Raw genomic sequence first — 22,385 nt, 5'->3', positions numbered from 1 at the left:
GGAGTCAAGCATAAGATAGAAAAACATGACATGTATAATATGATGGAAGAGGAGCATGCATCATTTTTCATGTGTAATGAATATGACAAGGAGTAAAACTAGTCTCAAATAAGACTGTGAAAACAATATGGAAATTTGTATAGGTATGTTAATTCATGGAGTGGTTCAGTGGAGTTTGGACTATGTTGGAATATAGTGGGAATGGACTAATCTTTCAAAAAACAAGTAAAAATGAATAGCATTCAAAATGGAGGGTCAGGGCATTATTTTCTTAAGGGTTATTGGGCATGACTATCCTTGTCTAACACAAAATGAGTAATGGGCTTGTAATTTGGGCTAAGTGTTGTAGGAATTGTTGATTTAGGTTTAATGTTTTGGTTTCTCACCCAATTAGGCTAGGATAAATAATTATTTGATGAAAAATTCATGGATGTAATGAAATGACACCTACATGTATGTCTAGGTCACTTTTGGCAAGTTATAAGCCAAAGTTGCTAGTTGGGCAAAATTGGGTCTTTTTGAGGTTTTATTTAATATAGCATAGGATTAGGTTTTTTAAGTTGATTTTGAATAAGTTGGAACCTTTTCCAAGTCTTAGAGTTGAAAATTTCTTGAAATGGAAAATGTTGCACTTTTTGTGTAAAATTGCTAATTTTCAATATTGTAAAAGTTGGTTAAAAATGTAACATAGTTGAAAAGAAGTTGTAACTATTCAAAAAATAGTTATAATAGGAGAAGGAGACTTGTAGGAGGGCTGAGTATTTGGAAATAAGTTTGAATAAAGTAAATAGAAATTCTTGAGCATTGAGTGTGATTCCATGACCCCATTTCCCTATAGTTGCTTTGCAAACCAAGCCTAATTAAGCCAATAAGGACTATGTTACTTAGTGAAGGAAAGGGAGTGCTGGAGTGGAATTGAGACTAGATGACTTAGGGTTGGACATAACATTGAAAATTTTATCTAGGACCCTAATTATATTAATACTTATTTGGGGCTTTTGGATGTTAGACCCCAAAAACCTTGTAAGATGCCTAACAGGGCTACTGGATGAAGTTGGGTTTGATACATTATGGAAGTGTGGAGATCAAACCCATGATGTATTTTGTGTTACATTATTTCCCTAAGTCCATTTTATGCCTTGGAATGATTAGAGAAAATTATTTTTGAGTTTTCCTCATGTTGCCCTAGTTTTGGGAATTAAGTCCTGAAGCCATAATTTGGATTAACTTGATCCTTAGACCATGGGTGCTTGAAGAAGTTGGTAGTCTTGTTTTCTTCAACTTTGAGAGGATTTTAAATTCTTATGACCTTTTGAGAATTTTGGGGATTTGGTAACTTGTTGATTTCGTGATAAAATGGGAAAGCCCATTTACACCTTTCTAGTTCTGTACTCTGCATCAAAAGGTCTTACTTGAAGGTGTAAAATCATATGATGGTCATGATGAAGCCTAGTCATAGTTATTATTTATGAGAAAAAGGTGTTGAACCAAAAGAATGAGGAATTGTGTGCCAAGCATAGACAATATAAAAACTAGTTGAAAAACCGTAATGGAGCTGAGAAATTGAAGACAAAGTTCATAGAGATTAAGAAGTCATGGAATCCTAGTAGGCCAAATTTAGAAGGAAAAATGTGAATTGAGATTGATGAAGATAGAAAATTTTACATTAATCTGAAAGATGATGAAGGACACTTGAAAGAAAAGTTGAGAGTGTTTTATTATAAGAGCATAGAATTGCAAATTAAGTTTAACAAATATTTCTTTTGTTCAAAAAAAAGCATGATAAATAATGCACTATACAAAGAGAATAGAATGGTGATTTACAAAGAAAGTTAAAAGAATGTGATGGAAGGATTGAAGAATTAATTGGAAGATTGGGTTTTTGGGATACAAGGAAAAGTTGGAAGGAAAAGTTGAAGATATTTTAGATGGAAAAAAGATAATGAGTGAGGAATATGATGAGAAATTTGTGTTGGAACAAAAATTGAATGAATAAAATGATAGAAATAACAAATTACATGACAAGATAAATAAAAATTTACACATGTGGGAAACTTGTAAGTCATATTTTACAAGTATAGTTGCAGGACTAGAAAATGAGCTTGATTTGATGATTAGGGAAGTAAGTAGTTTGAGACAGAAATATGTAGAGTTATATAGTGAATGTGCATTTTTGAAGGAACAAATAGGAGATTATGATGAAGAGATAAGCTCTGTGGAAAAGGAAAGGTTAGGTTTAACATCTTAGTTAGAGAGGAATTTAAAGAAACTAATTTTTTTTTTGCAAAAAAATGTGCAAATTATGAGTACTAAATAATGAGAATTGAGCCAAAAACTGAAAGAACAACTTAGAAAAAGAAAAAAGTGTAGAATCATTATTAAAAACTTGATCTAGTAGCAAGGGAGAATGGTTCATTGAAAAAATAAATGTAAGATATTGAAATGAAGTGGAAGAAAAATAAAACAAATTGGTTTATGTTGACTAAGAAGGATTCTATTGGAGAACACACAACATTTTGTGTAAATTTTTGTCCCATTCTTATAGATAGGCAGCCCAGAGAAAGAAAATACTCTACCACAAAATATATTATTGTCCCTCCTAGTGGGTTTCTTAGTGCATGTCCTCATGGGTGGTGTGGGGGAATAGTATGAACAATCACTTACATTACCACCAAGCTATATAAATGCAATTGTCTTATTTCTCTAGCTCTTGTTGAAAAGCTATAAAATATCATTACTGATTTTTATTTCTTGTATATTGAAATGTACATGGTGGATATTTTGTTCAATGTTAATGATAGTTTTAATAATATCAAATTTATTTGAAGTCAACTTAAGCTCCTATAGGAACCATTTAGTATAAAAAATAAAGCTTGGATTGGGTTTAATATAAGGTTTTACAAGCACTATTAGCATGCCCAAACATACGGATTTGAATTTGATCATTTCATATTAACTACACTATAATTCTATTCTATAATGATATCTAAGATTTTCTATATAGTGAAAAAAGTTTGAGCATAAATGTTCACAATTGAACATAAACAAATTTTTTTTTGGGGGCAGATATAAAGTCTAATTATTCAATTCATATTTCATTGAAAAAATTGTTCGTAAATCTTCATTTAATACAATAATTTTCAATATTACAAAGATTGGAAACATAAAATACTTGGGACAAGAAAATATAATAGACAACAATGATGGAGTAGAGATAACTACAACCTTATATGTAGTCCTATTTTCCCACAATAATGGTTTCCAACCCAATTCTTCTATTGCTATTGTAAATTTATTCTTATGAACAAACTCTAATTGGGATAACATTGGTGGTGTTAGACATGCTTAACATTAAAGCCTTGACATATTGGAAAAAGACCTTACTCATCAAGGAAAAGTTGGGAGGTGATAATGTGCTTGTAGAAATGTAAATGTGCTAAGGAAGGAAGCTGATGGCCCATATTCACTAACAAAATTTATCAATATTTCATTAATTCATCCTTACTACGGGGTACTTTCTGATAGGTTATAGTAATTTTATCAATATGTCATTAATTAATCCTTAATTTATGATCATAGTATATTCTGTCTATGCATAGTATAGAAAGGTATTTTTAGTGTAGATGTCAAATTTATATGGAGTATAGATAGTAGTATTTCTTTGCAAAAGATTATCCTAATAGATGTTAATTATCTTCCCATCTAGGTCTGAAAACTAGATAATGTGTTCATAGACCTATATATTAGGAAAAAAATAGAAGCCTTTAGGTACCAATATAATCACATTTGTTGTTAAATTTGCATTATACATCCTAACAAACCCTCCTCTAGGTTTTGGATGCCTAATTGGAGTCGTCATAGAAGCAAGTATCAATTATTCTTGTATCTTAACAATTTTGTTCATGTGAACATCTAGAGGCATCCAAAAAATCTTTAGATAGATCCATTCTCAGGTTTTGAATTGATGCCCATGAAAAGTTATGGGGATTACTGCTTCCTTTTAACCCAAATCTATTAGTCACATAGAGATGCCCGGTTAGGGTTTTATCCATATCTCTCCACAACTAACACCATTCATTATAAAGCCCAATGAAAATGAAAATAGGCTCATGTATCTATCTTTTGAACTAGGTTTTATAATTTTCCCATGGTTAAAATGAGAGATATGATCCCAAAAATTAGACAAACCTTATTTTCTATCAAAACATGACCTATAGGTGGCTATCCTTCAATTTATCTTCCAATTCAAAACTATAGAACCTAAAATTAGATGAAAAATAAAGTTAAGACATTTCTCCAACTTCTTATGGAGTTATTTTTCAAAGATCACTCCATACAGACTCATCACAACCAAAGAAAAGAGATAAATCTCCACCAAAAGTATAGATTTTCAATTGAAATCCTACTAGTTTACAATACAATTCATCTCAACAACCCTTGAAATGAGTGTTCACCCCATTTTGAATATTTTACCAACAATTCTAGCTGATTTATTATATGTCGATGTGTCAAATAGTTTATTAATTTTTTAAAGAAAAGTATATGTTGGCAACTAGAGTATAAAATGATGTAGATTACAATATATTTGTTCCTTCTGAACTACATGTGAGAAAAGAATTGGGGATAGAAAAATTTCTTGTGTTAAAGGTCAGAGGTGTATATAATTTTTCCATGGCTAAATTTTGGCTATGGTCCTTTGGCAAAGAAATTGGTTGTGGAGAAACTAGCATTCATGACCAACTAGCACTCAAAGATTGCTTTGGGAGCATATCACTCCTAAGAGGAACAACCAAAGCCTCACAATTATTGGAAAGAAAAATAAAAAGCCCTTTCTAGGTTAGAGATAATATTCCTTGACCTGTGTCACATCTAGATGCATTGGACATCAACTATTCACCTATAGTATGGGTAGAGACTCTATCATTAGTATCAGAAACATCATCCATTATTCCTAGCTATAACCAAAGGATGTCTATTACAACACCATCACAAAACTAGAATACAAATAAACAAAAAAATCTATGTCCAATAATATTAACACAATCCTTATGTGTCAAATCATTCTTCTCAAAAGAATAGACCTAAAACCATTTTCATTCCACCTAGCCCTTATGCTAAAAGGAAAGTCCTTCTCTGATAATGTTGAAGCTACTAGCACAATATCTAAACTACAAGAACAAAACACTCCTCATTCTAGTCATATTTTAAAGAAAATGAAGGTATTTCTAGCTAGTTTTTACCCATGGATACGTGCAACACAATAAGGTATGAAGCACATTAAATTTTTAGTTATATTATAGCTTGTAAGAAATAATTTATGGTTGGGTTGGGAAATTTCCTTTCGCCTATGTTTATGAATTGACATTTGAAACTATTTTAGATTTTCTAATATAATGATCTATGAATCATGGTGAGCTTCAAACAACGCTATGAGGTTATATAACCAAAATATTTTCTTTATACTTTTAAGAAAGGAAAGGTTCTTTTTGGGCCCATGATGCCTAGTGTTTGGTGTAATTATTTGCACTAAGACCACAAGGTGCACCTAGGTGTATGTAGATTATGAAGTATGCCTATCTAGAGTCATCCAAATTTGAACATGTGGTACCCCACTCAAGTACAAGAGTTGTGTTGTCAAGTTAACTTTGGTCATCCTAGTAATTAGATACCGATGAAGCTAGCAAAAAAATTTCTTTTAGAAGAAGGATTACATTAATGAATATATTTGGTCATTTCCTTGATATTATTTTATTGCCTTGCACTTTTGATAGGATATGTCAAATTTTTCTTTAGTTAGTTTTAAATGGAGGATGAATGATTTGTATTATAATCATATGGCCCTTATAGTGTGCGTTCATTGATTCTACATAATACTGTAACATAAGAGATGCTAGTCCAAACTAAAACATCTACTTTTATTAATTGGAGCATAGATCTAGGATAACAAGAAGCAAAAAAGTGGAAAATGACAGAATCACTAGATTCTAAGAGAAGCTCAATGGTTTTGATGCGGGGTGAAAGCACAAACTAGTGTCACCATTTGTGATATTTTGAGGGGTTATAGCCGAAACAGTTTTGGCCGTAACAATTATAGCCAAACAAATTATAGTTGTAGATATGTGGCAAGTTTCCTTGTTGACATGGCATCCACGATTACGGCTAAAAAACTTCTGGCTGAAAGGGTTCCGGTCATAATCCCCATGTATCAAATGGCTTAAAATATCATAAAATCTAGCCAAAAAGTAGTTGACGACAATTTTATAAGCCTGGGGGCTTTAGCTGTAACTCTTCTAGCCGAAATTGTTATGGTTGAAATGGTTTTGGCCATAGCCACCTATGCAGCATCCTAGGTGGTAGCCACACAAGCAAAAATAAGAACTAGAAATTTCTCACTTTGAAGGCCAATTTGACTTACTAAATTGAATTTTTTCTTAAAACTAAAAATATAGTTTTGTAGGTCTTAGAGTCAAGATTACGATCATCTAATTATTTTTTAAATTATGATTATGGATAATATTTTATAATTTGAAAATATTACAAGTAGGTATTTTAAGATTTAGGAAGATGTCTATTCAAAAATAAGAAAAAAACAGTAAATCATGTTCAAAAATTATTATTTTTTAATGCTACACTAGAGGAGAGAGTCTTCTTCAAGAATATGTAATTTGTTTTAAAAAATATGTAGATTTGATGAAAAAAGTTTGATGGGAGAAAAAAACTATCAATTTTTGATAACTTTGACTTTGACCAGTTATTACTTGAAAAATATTACCCGAATTTCAATTTTTATTTTTTGGTGCACTAGGTATACATGTCGTCTCTTAACATATTTCAAAATCAGACCAAAATATGAATATTTGCATATTTTTTTTGACAGGAAAAAAAACTCTATATTTTTAGCATTTTTTAAAAATTAAAAAATAGACTTTAAAAAAAATTACAGACATAAACTTCATCTAATTTTTACACATTTCATTAGTTTACACCATCTTCAAATTCTAAGTACAAATGCCACTTTTAGGTCGTTAAAGTTGAAGACTTTAAATTCTTATATCACTTTTCCTTTATAAAAGGTGACATAGGTTTGTGCTTTTACCCTGCAAGCATAACCAAGATTATGGTGGATTCCTGGAAAAATGGGAGAGTCAAAATAGATAAGGTCACTCACCATGTCAATATGGAATTGATGCCTTAGGTAGCAGAAATCCCTCTAGAAGGGAGTAATTTTTTCAGAGATACGAAAATATTGACAAACGTTGTCAAGGACTTTGCGAAGGATGAAAAGGAGCTGAATAAGCTCATCAAGGTGGAGACATATTATGACATGGAATCAATCAGAAAGCTATGAAGGTATGTTCTCAAGATTATCATTGAATATATCTCCCTGGACCCCAGATTTGATAGGATAAGAATGCATCATTTTGTCTTGCTTAATCACTTTAGGCATGGTATCAAAATTTATTTTTCTTTTTATCTCGTCACCTCCATGAGCAAGGGCATCGAGTGTTTTAAGAGGAAATCAAATATTGACCCAACTCTCCACAAGCGATTACTCCTAGTTTATGAGTATATGAAGTCTCAAACTAGGAGAAAATCCCTTGGTGATACTAGGTGTGCTTCTGAGGAAATGGTGAGCTCAGACTCTGAGGATGTGTAGAGCATAAAATTGGAAGAAGAGGACATTGTTTCCTCTAAAGCCAAGGAAGAAAGAAAACCCTCTACTATCATTTCCTGTAGAAAGAGCCCTAGAGGTCTTCCTCCCATTCCCCCTAAGCTTGAGCCTCAAGAGAAGGAGGAGGAGGATAATGACGATGATGAGGATATATACTTGAAGGAAGAGGAAAAGGGGGAGGAGGATGAGAAGGAGGAGAAGAAGGTGAGGGAAAATGAAAAGGAGGAGGAGGATTCAGCAGATGTGTTGGGGAATCCTAAAAAATGAAAAGCAGATGAGGCCCTTGAAACCAAATACTAGATTCCTGTGATTCCAGGCCCTAGCCCAACTTCCTCCCCATATGTTTTGGGAAAAGTGAGTGGGGAGGTGATATCGAAAAATAGGAGAAGGTCTTGAAGTAATTTTAATTCGAACAAAGCCAAATTCGAGATTGTCAGGGAGCCATTGAATATTCAAGTGATGGAGGACATTGATGGCAAAACCAACTATGATGATCTCATTGATCCTGGTCTACTCATGATATCTGATAATGCGAGGGAAACTAGGCTTAACTTGTTGAACAATGCAAAGAACAACATGATAGACAACTTTTAGTCTATCAAAAGGTTATTTCATGAAATTGAAGAAATTAAGGGGAGAAGAAGCCAGGAAGGAAACCAAAACATCAATTGTGACCAGGGACACAATGAAGAGGACAAAAGCTAGGATGTAAGCCAATGGCTTTCCAATGTCTAGGAATACAGGGTAGGCCAAGAGGAAAGAATCACCAAGGTTGAACAAAGAGTCCAAAGGATGGAGTTCTTTCAGAAAAACCTAGCTAATTAGGTGATCACCACTTTGAATGCTCTAAATGAGAACATTAATAGTCTAGGTGAATCACTTATTAGCACTAGATTCTATGTGGATATGATGCAGAAGACCAGCCTAGAAACTAGGTAGGCAAAGCATGATTCAAAAGAAACCAAGGCCCAGATGGAGGCTTAGAACCAGGACCAGGAGGATGCAGACAACAGGAAGACCAATGAAGCTGCAGAGACCCTGCAGGTTCTTGGCAGAGAGAATTGATGGTTAGTCATTTTCTATTGTTTCATACTTTCCTTGTGTTGCTGGTTTTTTCTTGTTCTAGTTTAGCTAGTTTTTTATTTCCTGGCCGTGGGCCTATTATTTTGTGTTGGCTTTTGTTAAGCAGTTTCACTGATGCTGGACTTTTCTGAATGTTTCTATATTTGATATGCTGTAAAACTTTTGGGTTTTAGGATCTCTACAAAACCTATTTTACTTAATAAAAAACAAGAAGAAAAAAAAATTGAAAATATGATAAATTATTGATACTCAGAGGTAGATTAATTTAATATTGTTGTGTTGGTCATAACCTTGCTAGCCAGAGTATTTATTTTTTCGTATCATACTATTCTTGGTGCTAGTTGAACCTTTATTTGTTGATTTTCCCATATGGTGTGAGTTACTACACACATTAAATAAGTTTTATCTTTAGTCTCATTCACCTTTAGGTGGTCACTTGTTAGAAATTAATAAAATTTGTCTTTATCTTCATTACTTATTTGAGGTGCTTTTCAAGGATATCATAGTTCTATTTGTTGCCATACAATCTTTATAAGAAAAAGATGTGCAACTTCTTAGAAGGTTGAAGTCCTATGACTATAAAAGTTGTGGTATTATATTTAAGTTGTAGTATTTGAGGAGGAATTTACACCATATGGTAGATCTTTTTCGGTGAGTAATTTTTTATTGAGTTTTAATGTATGGTGTCATAGTTTGTATGAATCTTGATCTTCTACCTATCTAGGCTATTCTAACATTCCTATTGGATTATGTGTGCCAATTTTTTATTTTTTTGTGCATATATATTGAACATATATTTCACATATTATTAGCCATTTGTTTTAGTGAATGAGTTGTCTTCTTTGATTTTTTGATGGGGGTAAACATCTATTTTGTGTTTCTTGACATCTATGCATGCATCACAATCAATGTTAAAGATGGAAATAAGTTGTCTTTTGAATAATAAAAGATGTTCAATAATGTAAAAGAACCTTTAAGGAATTTTTTGTGATTTGATAGCTACAATATCATGTAGATTGTTGTAGTTGTAATTGAAATGGAGCTCCTCCTACAAATACATGATTAAAAAGTATTCATTAAACTCCCTAACTAAAGAAATTCATTAGATCCAAGGAAAAATATTATGTGATTCTTATGTTAAGATTATACTAAAACATACTAAGAGGTAAACTCATTCTCTTAGCTATACTGAAAGTCAAATTTTTTTACTAGCTAACAAGAAATACCAAGCAAGATTATGTTCTCTAGTGGCTATGACACTAAGATGAACAAACTAGTCACAAGACATTGATTCTACAAGTTAGATTTATAAGAGAGACATTTTGATGTTTGTATTTTTATGTTTTGAGCATTTGGGACTCTTTCAATAAAATATTTTTCGTTTAACTTTTTTTAAACTAGCATAGATATACATGCATCTATCTAAAAGATACAATATATATAAGGAATCTACATGGAATTTGATACATAGGATAGACATTAGCCTCAATATTGATCTCTCTATCAGTAAGATAAATGTATTTAAGATATTTATGCTATTTCATTTCTATATAGATGTATTATGTATATACTATATACTATATAGTATATACAATTGTACATATGAAGTTTTTCTAAATGCTTATCAAATTTATCTTAGAAAATCTGTGCTAACGAATCACACCATTACAACACTTTGCTACTTTTGTAATTATGCCTATTGGCATGATTACAACTGAAAATTCACAATATTTGAGTACTATGTATTAGCTGAACCTTTATTTTTCATTATCCCATATGTTGTGGGTTACCAAAGATATTGAAGAAGCTATATCTTCAATCCCATTGACCTTTAGATGGTCACTTGTTGAAAATTAATAAAATTTGTCTTTATCCTCATTACTTGTTTGAGGTGCTTTTCACGGCTATCGTATTTCAATTTGTTGCCATACATTCAAAAAATAAAATTGTTCAACTTTTTAAAAGGTTGAAGTCATATGACTATAAAAGCTATGGTATTATATTTAAGTTGTTGCAGTATTTGAGGAGGAATTTACACCATATATTGGAGCTTCGCTAATGAGTAGTTTTTTCTTGAGTTTTAATATTCGGTGTCAAAGTTTGTATCAATCTCCATCTTCTACCCATCTGGATTGTTATCATAGGTCTACAAGATTATGTGTACTGATTTCTTATTTTTGGGTGTGTATGTTTCTAATAGGTATTTGACATCTCCTTAGCCATTTGATTTATTCAATGAGTTGTCTTCCATTATGAGTTGATAGTAAATTTTCTTAATAGATGTCAAGAAACACAAAATTTCTATTAATTTAGTTTGATCCACCTATTTTTGTATTACAAGAAAGAAGAAAAGTGCAAAGAAAATGAACACAAACATACAATGTTGCTAGTTCATAGAAGCCAAAGGTTTTTTGATATAGAAAATGCTGATAAGGAGATGGATATAGCACATGATGATGTGCAAATGAATACAACAGATGATAATGCAAAGATTGATGTAGCACCTACAAATCTGTTGCCTGATATAACACATCCTAATGAACAACTTGATGAATATCACAAAGAGAATCCACTTGAATATGTTGTGCCACCTCATAGTATAGTCGCTACATCTATAGTTTTTGATGAAATTGGTGGATCAACAAAAATATTGATGGTAGTTTAAGAGAAGATGTTCCTACTACTATTAAAACACAAAGATTGAGCTAAACTCTATATAGATCTATAGAGAAGAAATAAAAGGAAAGAGTATTATAAGGTAAGAAGCCATTCGTGGTTGAGTTATCAGGAGATGTTGAACCTATTGGGTATAATGTTGTAAAGTGGGCTACTGAGTTGGGTATAAGATGTAGAGCTCCTTTAGATATTTGAAAATCAAATTTAATAGAGAAAGATCCAAAAAATATGAATTTTTTTATATACTAGGGCTTCGGCCTCTATTTCAAGCCACTTCCCAACATGACATATAGATAATCTACCCTAAGCTCAGTAAAATCAGAAGATCACAAAAGACCACATATCATAAATTAGCTCTTAAACAAACAACTGACAAGTACTAAAATATCACTATTCATAATCACAAATTCCATCACTCCAATCACCCTAACAGGACTAATTAAAAATCAAGTACACATAAACCAATCCACATCATAACATGACATCACCAAGAACAAATCATACAAATAGCCTAGTCGTATACAAGCGATTGAAAAGCAATCCAAACACAACTAATGGAAGACTCAAAGGTTATATCAAATAGGTCACACCATTCACCTTAGTTTCATAGAAGAACACTGAAAAATGCAATAACAACTAATAGAGCATACAAGACAGATTACCATGGTTGAGTATTAAAGATCATATACAAACATCATCATGACATCATAGAACAAACGCCCAAGCCTCTAGTAAACATCCTAACTGGCCAAAGCTAAGACAAACCCAGAAACCCCAACACTATTAAATCACACATCACATAAAACACATACAAAAGTGAATTTCATAATTCATTAGGTTTTGAAAACACTAAAGTTCAATATTTACTAGAGGATTTTAGATTAAATCATTGACAATTTTATAATGGAAATCAATTTTCTCAAACAAGGGTTTCAACCTAGAGAAATTTGAAAACAGAAACACAACAGACACGAAGAAGATAGGAATACAAGGAATGAGCAACTACTACACAAACCCACAAGATCCTACCTGAATTGATGGTAAAACAATGAACTCACAAACATGCAAGAATCTTCTTCTTCCTTCAAAAACCCTCTCTTCAAAAATGAGCTCCTCCAAACCTACGTATCTAAAAATGAGCTCTAATTTCTGTAATAAAGAGTTTTTCCGCCAAATCAAGGCTTTGATCATCTAATCATGTGAAAACCCTTTGACTTTAATTACTATATTTTAATTTTCATACACACACTTTATGTAATTTAATTCAAATAAACTTTATTAAATTAAAGCTTTCTCTCCCTATTTAGATCATGCGATGTTTTTAATATAATATTTATTAATTTAACTAATAATATTATTTAGAGTTTATTAAATCTTTAATCTTTTGATATTTTAATATTTTGTTAATCTTTTTATAATCTTTTAAATATATATCTGTTATTTAATTAATTTTTTAATTAATTAAATATAATTGAATATTGAATTTTCTATAAAAATAATTTCATGCAACAACTTTATGCAATTTAAATATATTTATTAAATTAGTTCTCTTTCTCACTTTGATTCATTATGAGACATTTTTAATATAATATTTATTAATTTAACTCATAATATTATTTAGAGTTTATTAATTAAAATAAAACTCCTAAATAAAGTATTATTAAATAAAATAATTATAGATACACTAGAATTAGAAATATAACTTTATCTTTAAATTTTATTATTTTATTTAATTAATTCATGAGATGTTTTTAATAATATATTTATTAACTTAATTAATAATATTATATAGAGTTTATTATTAAAATAAAGCTCATGAATAATTATCATTAATTTAAATAAATATTAATACATCAAAAATAGAACTTTAATAAAATCTTTTAATTTAATGGTGTTATTTAATTAATTTATCAACTAATTAAATATAATTAAATATCAAATTTCTTTATAAAATTTTTGTTAAATTGAATCATTAAATTATCTTTTAATTTAATTTAAATATAATAGAAAATCATAATAGACCCACAAAACCAAATATGACAACTTAACTGAAAGTCAAAGAACAAAGTCAAAATCCAAGGTCAAAGTCATGAATTCATGCCATTTGATGAATTCAGAAAGGTGAGACTAAACTCAGATAGTTGTCCTACTTTCTAGGACAATTGGCTTAGGGTTTAGGATTCATACTCAAGAGTTATATCCCCACTTATACCATTGCAATACTAAGATAGGGTACACTCATCTTGGCAATTTAGAAAAGTTGATACCCAATACATATAATCTGCATAAAATCCACGCATGTACAAACACAATATTCTAAACTAAATAGGTAATGGTAGGATGTGATTCATCGTATAGATCCTAGCTAGCAAGTGATTATGACTCCCTTCCTTAACCACATCAGAAACATCAAACATTAAGAAACATACATGCCCACCATACACAAGTATGGGGTAAGTATCCCTAGAAACTACATAAAAATCATTTGTCTAACTAACATCATTCAATAATATATATACATATATGGAATCTAGTCAAAACAAATCAAAAAAGTCAAGTAGGGGTAGGCATTACACTATAGACTAGGTTTTCTTTGTACAAGAAAATGTTTAATTTTTTAGATCTTCCATCTCTTCATACTTCTATGCATAGGTATAATTCAAATGCTATTATGTCTTTGATTCTGGGCATTTTCTTTCTATTTTATGAAAGATATTTATGTTTCCATTCCATTAATCTTTAAATTTGAAACTCTGTGATTGGATCAAGTCAATTTCCATTACCTTTATGGATTAATCTCATTTTATAAAGAACCTAAATCTATCTTATTTCTTTATAAGTATCACAAGCTTTCTACATTAATGTTTGTTAAATGAAGCAAAGTATGGATTAATCTCATTTTATAAAGAACCTAAATCTATCTTATTTCTTTATAAGTATCACAAGCTTTCTGCATTAATGTTTGGTAAATGAAGCATAGTTTTAGGCAATGAGACTTTAGGATTCTATTTTGTTTATATTTTATAAATAAATTATGTAATCATTTCTCTTTATGGATGATGATTTGATAAACTTGCATCTTTATGACACTCTAAGGGTAATCTTTTCCTCTGTTTACATTGGATCTATGATCATTTCTATACCCTAGCCACCATCAACATATAATCTATTTTGTGAAACACTATTTTTTAACTTTTTTATAAGAAGGTAGGGAAGGGTTTTGAACCCATAAAGTAACAATAAACCACCAGCTAGCAACACTCGAGGGCATTATAGCCAAGCAACGAGGTAGTACAACACCAATCATTACAATGTAATATCAATCCTTCAAACAATATAATTAAAAACAATCATGTTCATAGAGTAAAAGTTCATAAAATTACTTCTCAAACTAACCATAATGTGCTAGCAACTCAACCAACAAAAAAAATGCTAGTAAGAGAGTCAAAACACAAAATGCATAAAAGTATTATCTAAAATTAACCAAGTATCTCTAGACCATATCCACTTTCTTGAACTTTTTCTTCCTAGTGATTGCCATTCTTGCGTATAAACTTGACATTACTTCTATATTGAATATTGAACCAAAAAGGTAAGAAATTTTCAACCACTAAACAAATTTTATTAGAATAAAAAGATTGAAATTATTATAAATGTAGAACTCCTTTCTAACTTGAAGTTGTATATATATGTTGTAAGTGTAATTATATTTTAAATATAGTTTATATATTTTCTAAATATAATTCATACAATGATTTAATATGTTATATATTATTTGTCAATCATTTAATTTGACTTAATGTTTTAAGCAACATTCAACTATTTACTTAATTTTACTTAATTTTTACACTCAAACTATAATAGTCAGAAATAAAAAGGTAATTCTTTGTAACTAATATTGTAAACTACAACTCTTTATGCCTACGGCTAAAAAAGACACGATGTTAATGAAGTCATCGATAGGAGCAACATCCATATTAAAAAAAACATAGGTAGTATTCAGAATAAATGATAAAAAGCACATCGAAGAACGACACGCATACAAACAATACTGATCAATTCTCAGAGCACACACACACAAACAAGAGTGAGAATCTCTCGCTACTTCTCAAGAGCACACTATATACTTTATGTTATACTCCGATACTTCGGAATCAAACGCAGGAGGATAGATGATGGCATTGGATCTCACTGTCTCAATTTATTTAGATTAAACGCCACCATGTTATATAACCATTCAACTGATCACTATTTGATCTGAACGCCAGAGTCATATGCAGTGCCAGATTTCCAATTAGAAGGTATTGGGTTTTGAGCATAAGTCCATTCCCCTCCTGACAGCTGAATTCGGAGAGCTAGATTGCCCTTTGGAGGTGACATTACTATGTCCCAAACACTCCCATAACTCCTCCGCATTGCTTTCCAATCAGATGTAGTCTCCTGCTTAGTACACCGTCACTTGTAATATGTTTTAAAATGTAAAGTAATCTCAAAGAATAACTTACACTAAGGTAGTATTTTCTATACCTCACAAAGTTCAACAGCAACTATATCACTTTCACCTCCTTGGTGCAAAATCACCAAGGATAGATAATATGGGTAATTGCTGCTCTTGTTAATCTTGAACCAGATATTGTACCCTTGATAGTCGCAAGGTACTCTGAAATATATGCACTCATCATGAGAAGGAATTTTAGTTGCTAATTTGTAGAATAAAAGTATTAAATAATCAAATTTAACTTAATTTTCAGAAGCGAATTAATATTTTTGATATAATATTTAAGATGGACCACAAAAAAAATTCTAAATCTCTAATATTACCGCTTGTACACAATTTCAACAACACCCAAAGCTTTAAGTTGCTCAAATTTCCCCTGGTTGGCCATAGTCATGAAAGCGTGAGGACTCATAATGAGATCAGTTCGATCACCTTCTCCATAATCTGTGACAACTAGCGTTACTCCACTGGCTGAGCAGAGGTCCATACTTTTACATTTCACCTATTTATCACCAAACACTATTTATTATTCCAAACAATTACAACGTAACGTGAATTTTTATTTGAAACAAAAAAATAATAGTTTGTAAGGATTGATAAAGAATAACTACCTCATAGCAAGCGCCACATCCAGCCCCGTTTCTGTATAACAATGGACTTACCGCGGCAACATCTCCTCCCTTGACATCTCTCCCATACTCCCCATATCCACAAGCGCCACCTACATATTGATTTTAAGCTTCAAAATCCTGTTTTTAATTTAAAAGACAGCTAATATATCATATCACTATGAAGTTGTACATATAGTTTTACTTTTTAATTCATATTTATGAACTGGCTTATAAGATCAAATTTCTAATCAGGTATACTTAGTATCAATTCTATGAAGATGATGCTCAGAACGTGAAACCTTAAATCTTTTGATCATCCATGCTCATATTACTCTAGTTTTAAAAATATTTATCTTGTTCTGAATTAAACCATCTCATTCATTATTTTATCTGTAATTTGAACAAGGTAGTATCTATTCTACCAAATGATGTTCAATAGTATCAAATCACCCATCCTAATACTAGAATAGTTATTGAAAAAGAAATAGTTTTACTTAAATACTGGCTACCCTATTTGTAGTTTGAGCAAAGTATCATAGAACAATTAAGAGATTAATGTGAACAAATCATATATACATACTCGAAGTTCCTAAGCCGTCTAGTGATCCATAATAAGCTGCCCTTGAATCCATGAATTCAGAGGTAAAGTGCCCACTGCTAAGCACTACTTTTGTCAGCATAACCAAGACACACAATATGGCTGAGCAAGGGTAAGCCATATCTAAACAGAGAGACAAGAGACTAAATTCAACTGTAAGATGAGATGCATTGATGTTATTCTTGGCTATTTATAGCCAAGCGGAAGTGTTAGAGCCTTAGGGTTGAAGGAAGAATAACTGCAGCTTTATTGTGCTTGGCACACAAGGTATAATCACAACCTAGTTCTGGTTGAATAGGATAATCCATGTATACGTGTTACAGCATTATCCAAATACTATAATCACTTCCTATTTGTAGAAAAAATGTTGTCTCTTGTTTCCTACTAATTGTAGCTTCGTTGCAATACTCAACACTTCAAAACATTCCGTCGTCGGTGGTGAACTAGAGAAATGAATGAAGAGAGGAAGGCACAATAGGTTTAGGGTTTAGGGTTTAAAGTGAGCAATGAAATCGTAATCAAGTATGCTTGCCTCATCGACGAGAAAAAGCTATTTGATAAGTCTTGGAATTTTGAAAAGCGGGCAGGTATTCAATTGAAAAAGTGACTAAAGTGCCTCTGATTACTCTGTACGGATCTGCGTGAGTCGACACATTTCATAGTTCCCTATTGGAGCTTCTTCAGTGAAATTCTCCATCTCATCAATATCCATTGGATAAAAGAAATGTTATGATGGTTCGCAGCATGCTTCGAATCAAGAGGGCTAAAGCTATATGCCTTTATTTACTTTGTCTGGAATGGCTTCGAGTAGTCTGGCTAAGTTATGCAAAAATATCTGAATGCATTCAATGCATTCCGCCGGCTAGTTAAATTTCCAACATTGACTTTTAAAAAAGGTTTTTTTTACTGTAGATCAAATTCGATTCTAGTAGATAAAATACTTTATAAATTGTTTTTTTTTTCATAATTTAGAATGATTTAAGTTGTCATTCCCATATTATTAGGGTCCGTTTGGTTGCGGGTATAGGAATGGAGAATAGGCATGTAATATTGGGAATAGGAATGGCTATTCTAATAACAAGTATTTTTTGGAATGGGTATAAGCTCATTTTAGAGGCAAAATGGGAATACGTATTCCTATTCCCTATTCCAAGTGACCAACCAAATAGAAAATGGAAAACGTATTCCAACTTTTCTATTCCTATTCCAACAACCAAATGGGCCCTTCTAGATTTTCATTTATTACAATATGTGTTTTGACATTTTATAATTTATATATATTTTTATGAAAATATTAACAATAGTATATGTAGGCTTGTTTTTCAACTAGGTTCTCATGTTCTTATTTGAGTCTCACTTCCTCATTATATGGTTTCCTATGGGGGACCCTAGTAATGTGTCTTACCTTTCCCTCCTCAACTTAGTGCTGGTTTGGGCCTCCAAGTTTGGCTTCCCATCCTTTCCTTTCCTCCTTTGATTTTGAAAGTTGTAAGTCTTCCCCTATTTGCCCAACATTTGGACTTTGACTTGAGCTCTAATCCCACTCCCTCCACTCCGTCCTTGTTAGTCTAAGGAGGTTTTCTTGGTTCCCCCAAAGATCTTGTAGATCCTACCTCCTTTTCTAAAAAGGTGTGAGGTTGTTCTCTCCCTCTAGGGCAGAAATTTATGTTATTCCTCATATAATGCCTCTTTCTAGACTGGTAGAACTAGAGTACATGTTCTTGATGAAATCCTTGATGACATAGTCAACTCATTGGAATTATCAGTTGTGGGTAGATTTTTCTCCTTAGACCTTAAATTAATCAACTTGGAAAATTTGTAATGATCTGATGGTCCCTCAAGGGGAGTGTTAAGATAAATATTCATTCGTGTGGCATGTTCCTTTTTCAAATGTGTGAACAAAGACGACCTAATGTTCATTCTTACTAATTGACATTGGGCTCGTGATAGAAAGAAAAGCAATATCCTAGCTCTTGGAAAATGGATATGAGGAATAGACCCTCACTCAGACATAAGAATCATTTCTCCAACATGCATTCATCTTCTTAAAGTTTTATTGAATTTTTTAAATGATAAGGTTTCCAAGGGTATTCAGAAATCTTTTGGCTCACTTATGGTGGTTGATAGGGCAACTCACCTTAAGTTTCACCTTGTTTTTGCCAACATTTATGCTAGTGTGGAGGTCAACTCTATGCTACTGACATATATTACTCTATAATCTAGGTATAGTACATGAACCTAGCATTTAGAATATGAGCATGCAATTCTATTTTACTTGGCATGACAGAAATATGAACATCTTTGTAACTCTTATGAGAAAAATAAATATTAACTTGTCCTCCTCCTTTGACTAGAGAGACTACTCTTGCTTGGTTCAAAAGGCCTCTTTGACCTTTGAGTGTTTGGAATGTTTCAAGGCATCTTATCCTTTGGTGGCTATAAGACCGCCCTCAACCTCTTCACTCAAAGTTGTTTTATTTATTTATGTGTGCAAAATATTAAACGTTATAATCTAAGTGGTTATGAAGTAATAGATCACAATATTGATAAATTATTATGTATTTATTCTTACTATAGAATATGGTACTTAGTTATAAAAAAATCACATGCCTCAAATTAAATCTAACCATGTCAAGGGGTCATAACACTCACTGTAAAACACATAGAGACAACCACAAGATCAAACAAGTTCAACCATATAATCTAGAAGGTATTATTTCCATAAGCAATAACCTTCAAACATTTTAAAGGCACTCTGAAACTCAAGCAGCTAGGTATAGTCAATCTACTAACAATATTACTGAATTGTATGTTAGCATGAATTCCTAGATGCTTCTTAAATAACTATAAATAATTGACCTTAACTAAAGTATGCAATTCCTTGTGAAATATACATTACAACTAATATTTATAATCACATAGAAATTGTCCATGTATATGTGTATTTATTTGAAACTCTCTCTCTCCCTCTCTCTCTCTCTCTCTCTCTCTCTCTCTCTGTGTAGTGCCTGCCCCTAGATTGCATTTTGTTATTATTGCCAAACTCTTTTAGAGCTAGTTTTATGTTATTGGTTAGTAGCATTGTTATGAGATTATCAGATATTGTGTTATGGATTCAGTTCATTATGTAAAGAGATTACTTAGACTCTACATTTCATGTATGTATGATGATTATTTTTAGTGTTCGCAATTATTGATGATGATTATTACATTGCTTCCAGTTATTAATGATGATTAGTAAGATGATTAATCATATGTGTTTTTTTATGGATACTTACCCCATACTTGCATGTGTATGGTGTGCGTGTTTACTTTGTGTGTTTGCTTTTGTATGGCGTGTCTGATGTGGTTAAGGAAGGGAGTCATAGTCACCTGCTAGTCGAGATCTACACGATGCACCACTTCCTGCCATTGCTTGTTTAGTTTAGTATATATTGTGTTTGTACATGCGTAATTTTTATGCAGGTTGCAGGTACCGGGTATCGACTTCCCTGAATTGCCAAGATGAGCGTACCCTATCACATTATCTCAATGATAAGAGAGGGGAGATAAATTCTCAAGTCCAAATCCCAACCCTTTAAGCCATTTGTTCTAATTGAAAAATTAGGACAACTATCTGAGTTGAGTACCCTCCGAATGCATCAGATGATGTAATTCGTGATATAAACTTTTGGTTTGATTTTGTATGTATTTTGGCTATGATGGGTTTTCATATTTTTACCTTATGAGTCTTTGATGTATTTTCTATTAATTAAGCCTAATTAAAAGATTTAATTAATGGTTTAATTTAATGGAAAATTAATATGATATTTTAATATTTATTTTATTTAATTAATTGGGAAATTAATTAAATAAAATAATTAAATTTGAAAATAAAAAGTTAAAAGTTTAAATTTGGAATGTGACAATATTTATTTTAATAATAATATATTTGGAGCACATTTTTAAATAAATGACTAAATAATAATATTATTAAAGCTATTAAATATTTTAGTAATTAAGTTTTGGAAAAAAAAATTTGAAAGTGGAAAATATATTAAAATTATTAAAAGATTATAGATTTCATGTGCTTAAAATATAAATATATTAAGATTTATAAAGTGGAATTATTAAAGTTAGTGCATGAGATTTAATAAATAAATAAATAAAATTGCAAAGAGTAAATTAAATATTATATTAATTAATGTGCATTATTTTAATATTTGCTCACATAGGAGTTGGCAAATTCTCGGAAGTTGTCATGTAGACAACACAGGGGTTTGCACTCTAAGAATGCATAAGTTGTCTACACTTAGAAGTTAACATTTTATTTGAGCACATGGTGTCTACAACCTTAAGACTCATCTAGAAGGTTGGAGAAGACTCATGCTTGGTTGTCATGCTTATCTTCTAGTTGTTTCTAGAGACACTCTAGATGCATCTTAGATGCCTTTAAATAGAGACTCTCCTAGTGTGTTTGGACAAGCTAAAATGAAAAGCTGAATGGAAGCTACAAGCTACAAGTTTAAAATGAAAGCTTCAAAGCTTACATGCATTGGAGAAGTTCATATGCTCATATATTTTCTACATGCTTTTATGTTCCTTTTAGCTCTTCTAGTCACTTGGAGGATTTGGTTGGCTTGGATCTTGGAGGAATTGTGAATGATGGAGAAGGAAGGGATTTTTTATGGATTTCTAAGGCATGGTGGATTAGCATCAGTGTCTAGGTGCATTTGTGATATTCGCATATTCTCTTTGCACTATTTCTCTTCCTGTCTTCATCATGTTTGTTATATGTATCTAAATACTCTTTGTGATTGAATCTACAATTAAATTGGAATTTAGATATGTATGGTTGCAAAGAAAACAATAGAAAAGCCTTAGATCCAATTAAGGAGAAATAATTAGATTTGAATCGGGTTTGGGTTCGAATTTATATTATGAAATTAGATAGACAAGATTTGAAATAAAAATAAAAATTCTAAGTTGAAAATTTGAATGGTTAGATGTAATTTTTCTATCAAATTATATTTTCAGATGCGTATGGACAAACCTATTAGATGGATGAATGGGTAAATTTAGAGAACAATTGCCTTTTAGGAAAAATTCTTAATTCATCACAAACTGCCCTGTCGCTGCCCCTTGGATAGACCCGAACTCAATCATTCATAACTTTTTATCATGATCGCATTTATTCAATCGCTCCAGTCAAAAGTGGCGCAACTTGGCCCTCTCCAACATATTTAAATTTCAGCTCGATCCAATGGT

The 22,385-nt window shown here is 31.5% G+C and overlaps 1 protein-coding gene across 1 annotated transcript; it reads right to left on the bottom strand.

The window, feature by feature from the left end:
• Positions 1 to 15,632: 15,632 nt before the first annotated feature.
• On the bottom strand, positions 15,633 to 17,259 carry LOC149578024 (expansin-like B1). Its single transcript, XM_089795729.1, has 5 exons — positions 17,121 to 17,259; positions 16,541 to 16,650; positions 16,253 to 16,431; positions 15,959 to 16,091; positions 15,633 to 15,871 (listed from the first exon to the last, which is right to left on the bottom strand). Exons 1-5 carry the CDS (start codon positions 17,257 to 17,259, stop codon positions 15,680 to 15,682), a joined length of 753 nt encoding a protein of 250 aa, XP_089651855.1. The 3' UTR covers positions 15,633 to 15,679.
• Between the last annotated feature and the right edge of the window lie 5,126 nt (positions 17,260 to 22,385).

This window comes from Cupressus sempervirens, chromosome 1 (genome assembly GCF_028749045.1).
Source record: "Cupressus sempervirens isolate cs-2001-9-10 chromosome 1, ASM2874904v1, whole genome shotgun sequence".
Lineage (NCBI taxonomy): Eukaryota > Viridiplantae > Streptophyta > Pinopsida > Cupressales > Cupressaceae > Cupressus > Cupressus sempervirens.
This window is presented reverse-complemented; position numbering and strand designations above follow the sequence as displayed.

What these genes read in the sequence shown, in the direction of transcription:
- LOC149578024 (XM_089795729.1), bottom strand. Translation starts at nt 17,259, where the DNA reads ATGGCTTACCCTTGCTCAGCCATATTGTGTGTCTTGGTTATGCTGACA. An exon ending in AGACGGCTTAGGAACTTCGA is followed by an intron (nt 16,651 to 17,120) that starts GTATGTATATAT and finishes ATCAATATGTAG; the next exon opens with GTGGCGCTTGTGGATATGGG. An exon ending in TTGCTGTTGAACTTTGTGAG is followed by an intron (nt 15,872 to 15,958) that starts GTATAGAAAATA and finishes TGTACTAAGCAG; the next exon opens with GAGACTACATCTGATTGGAA.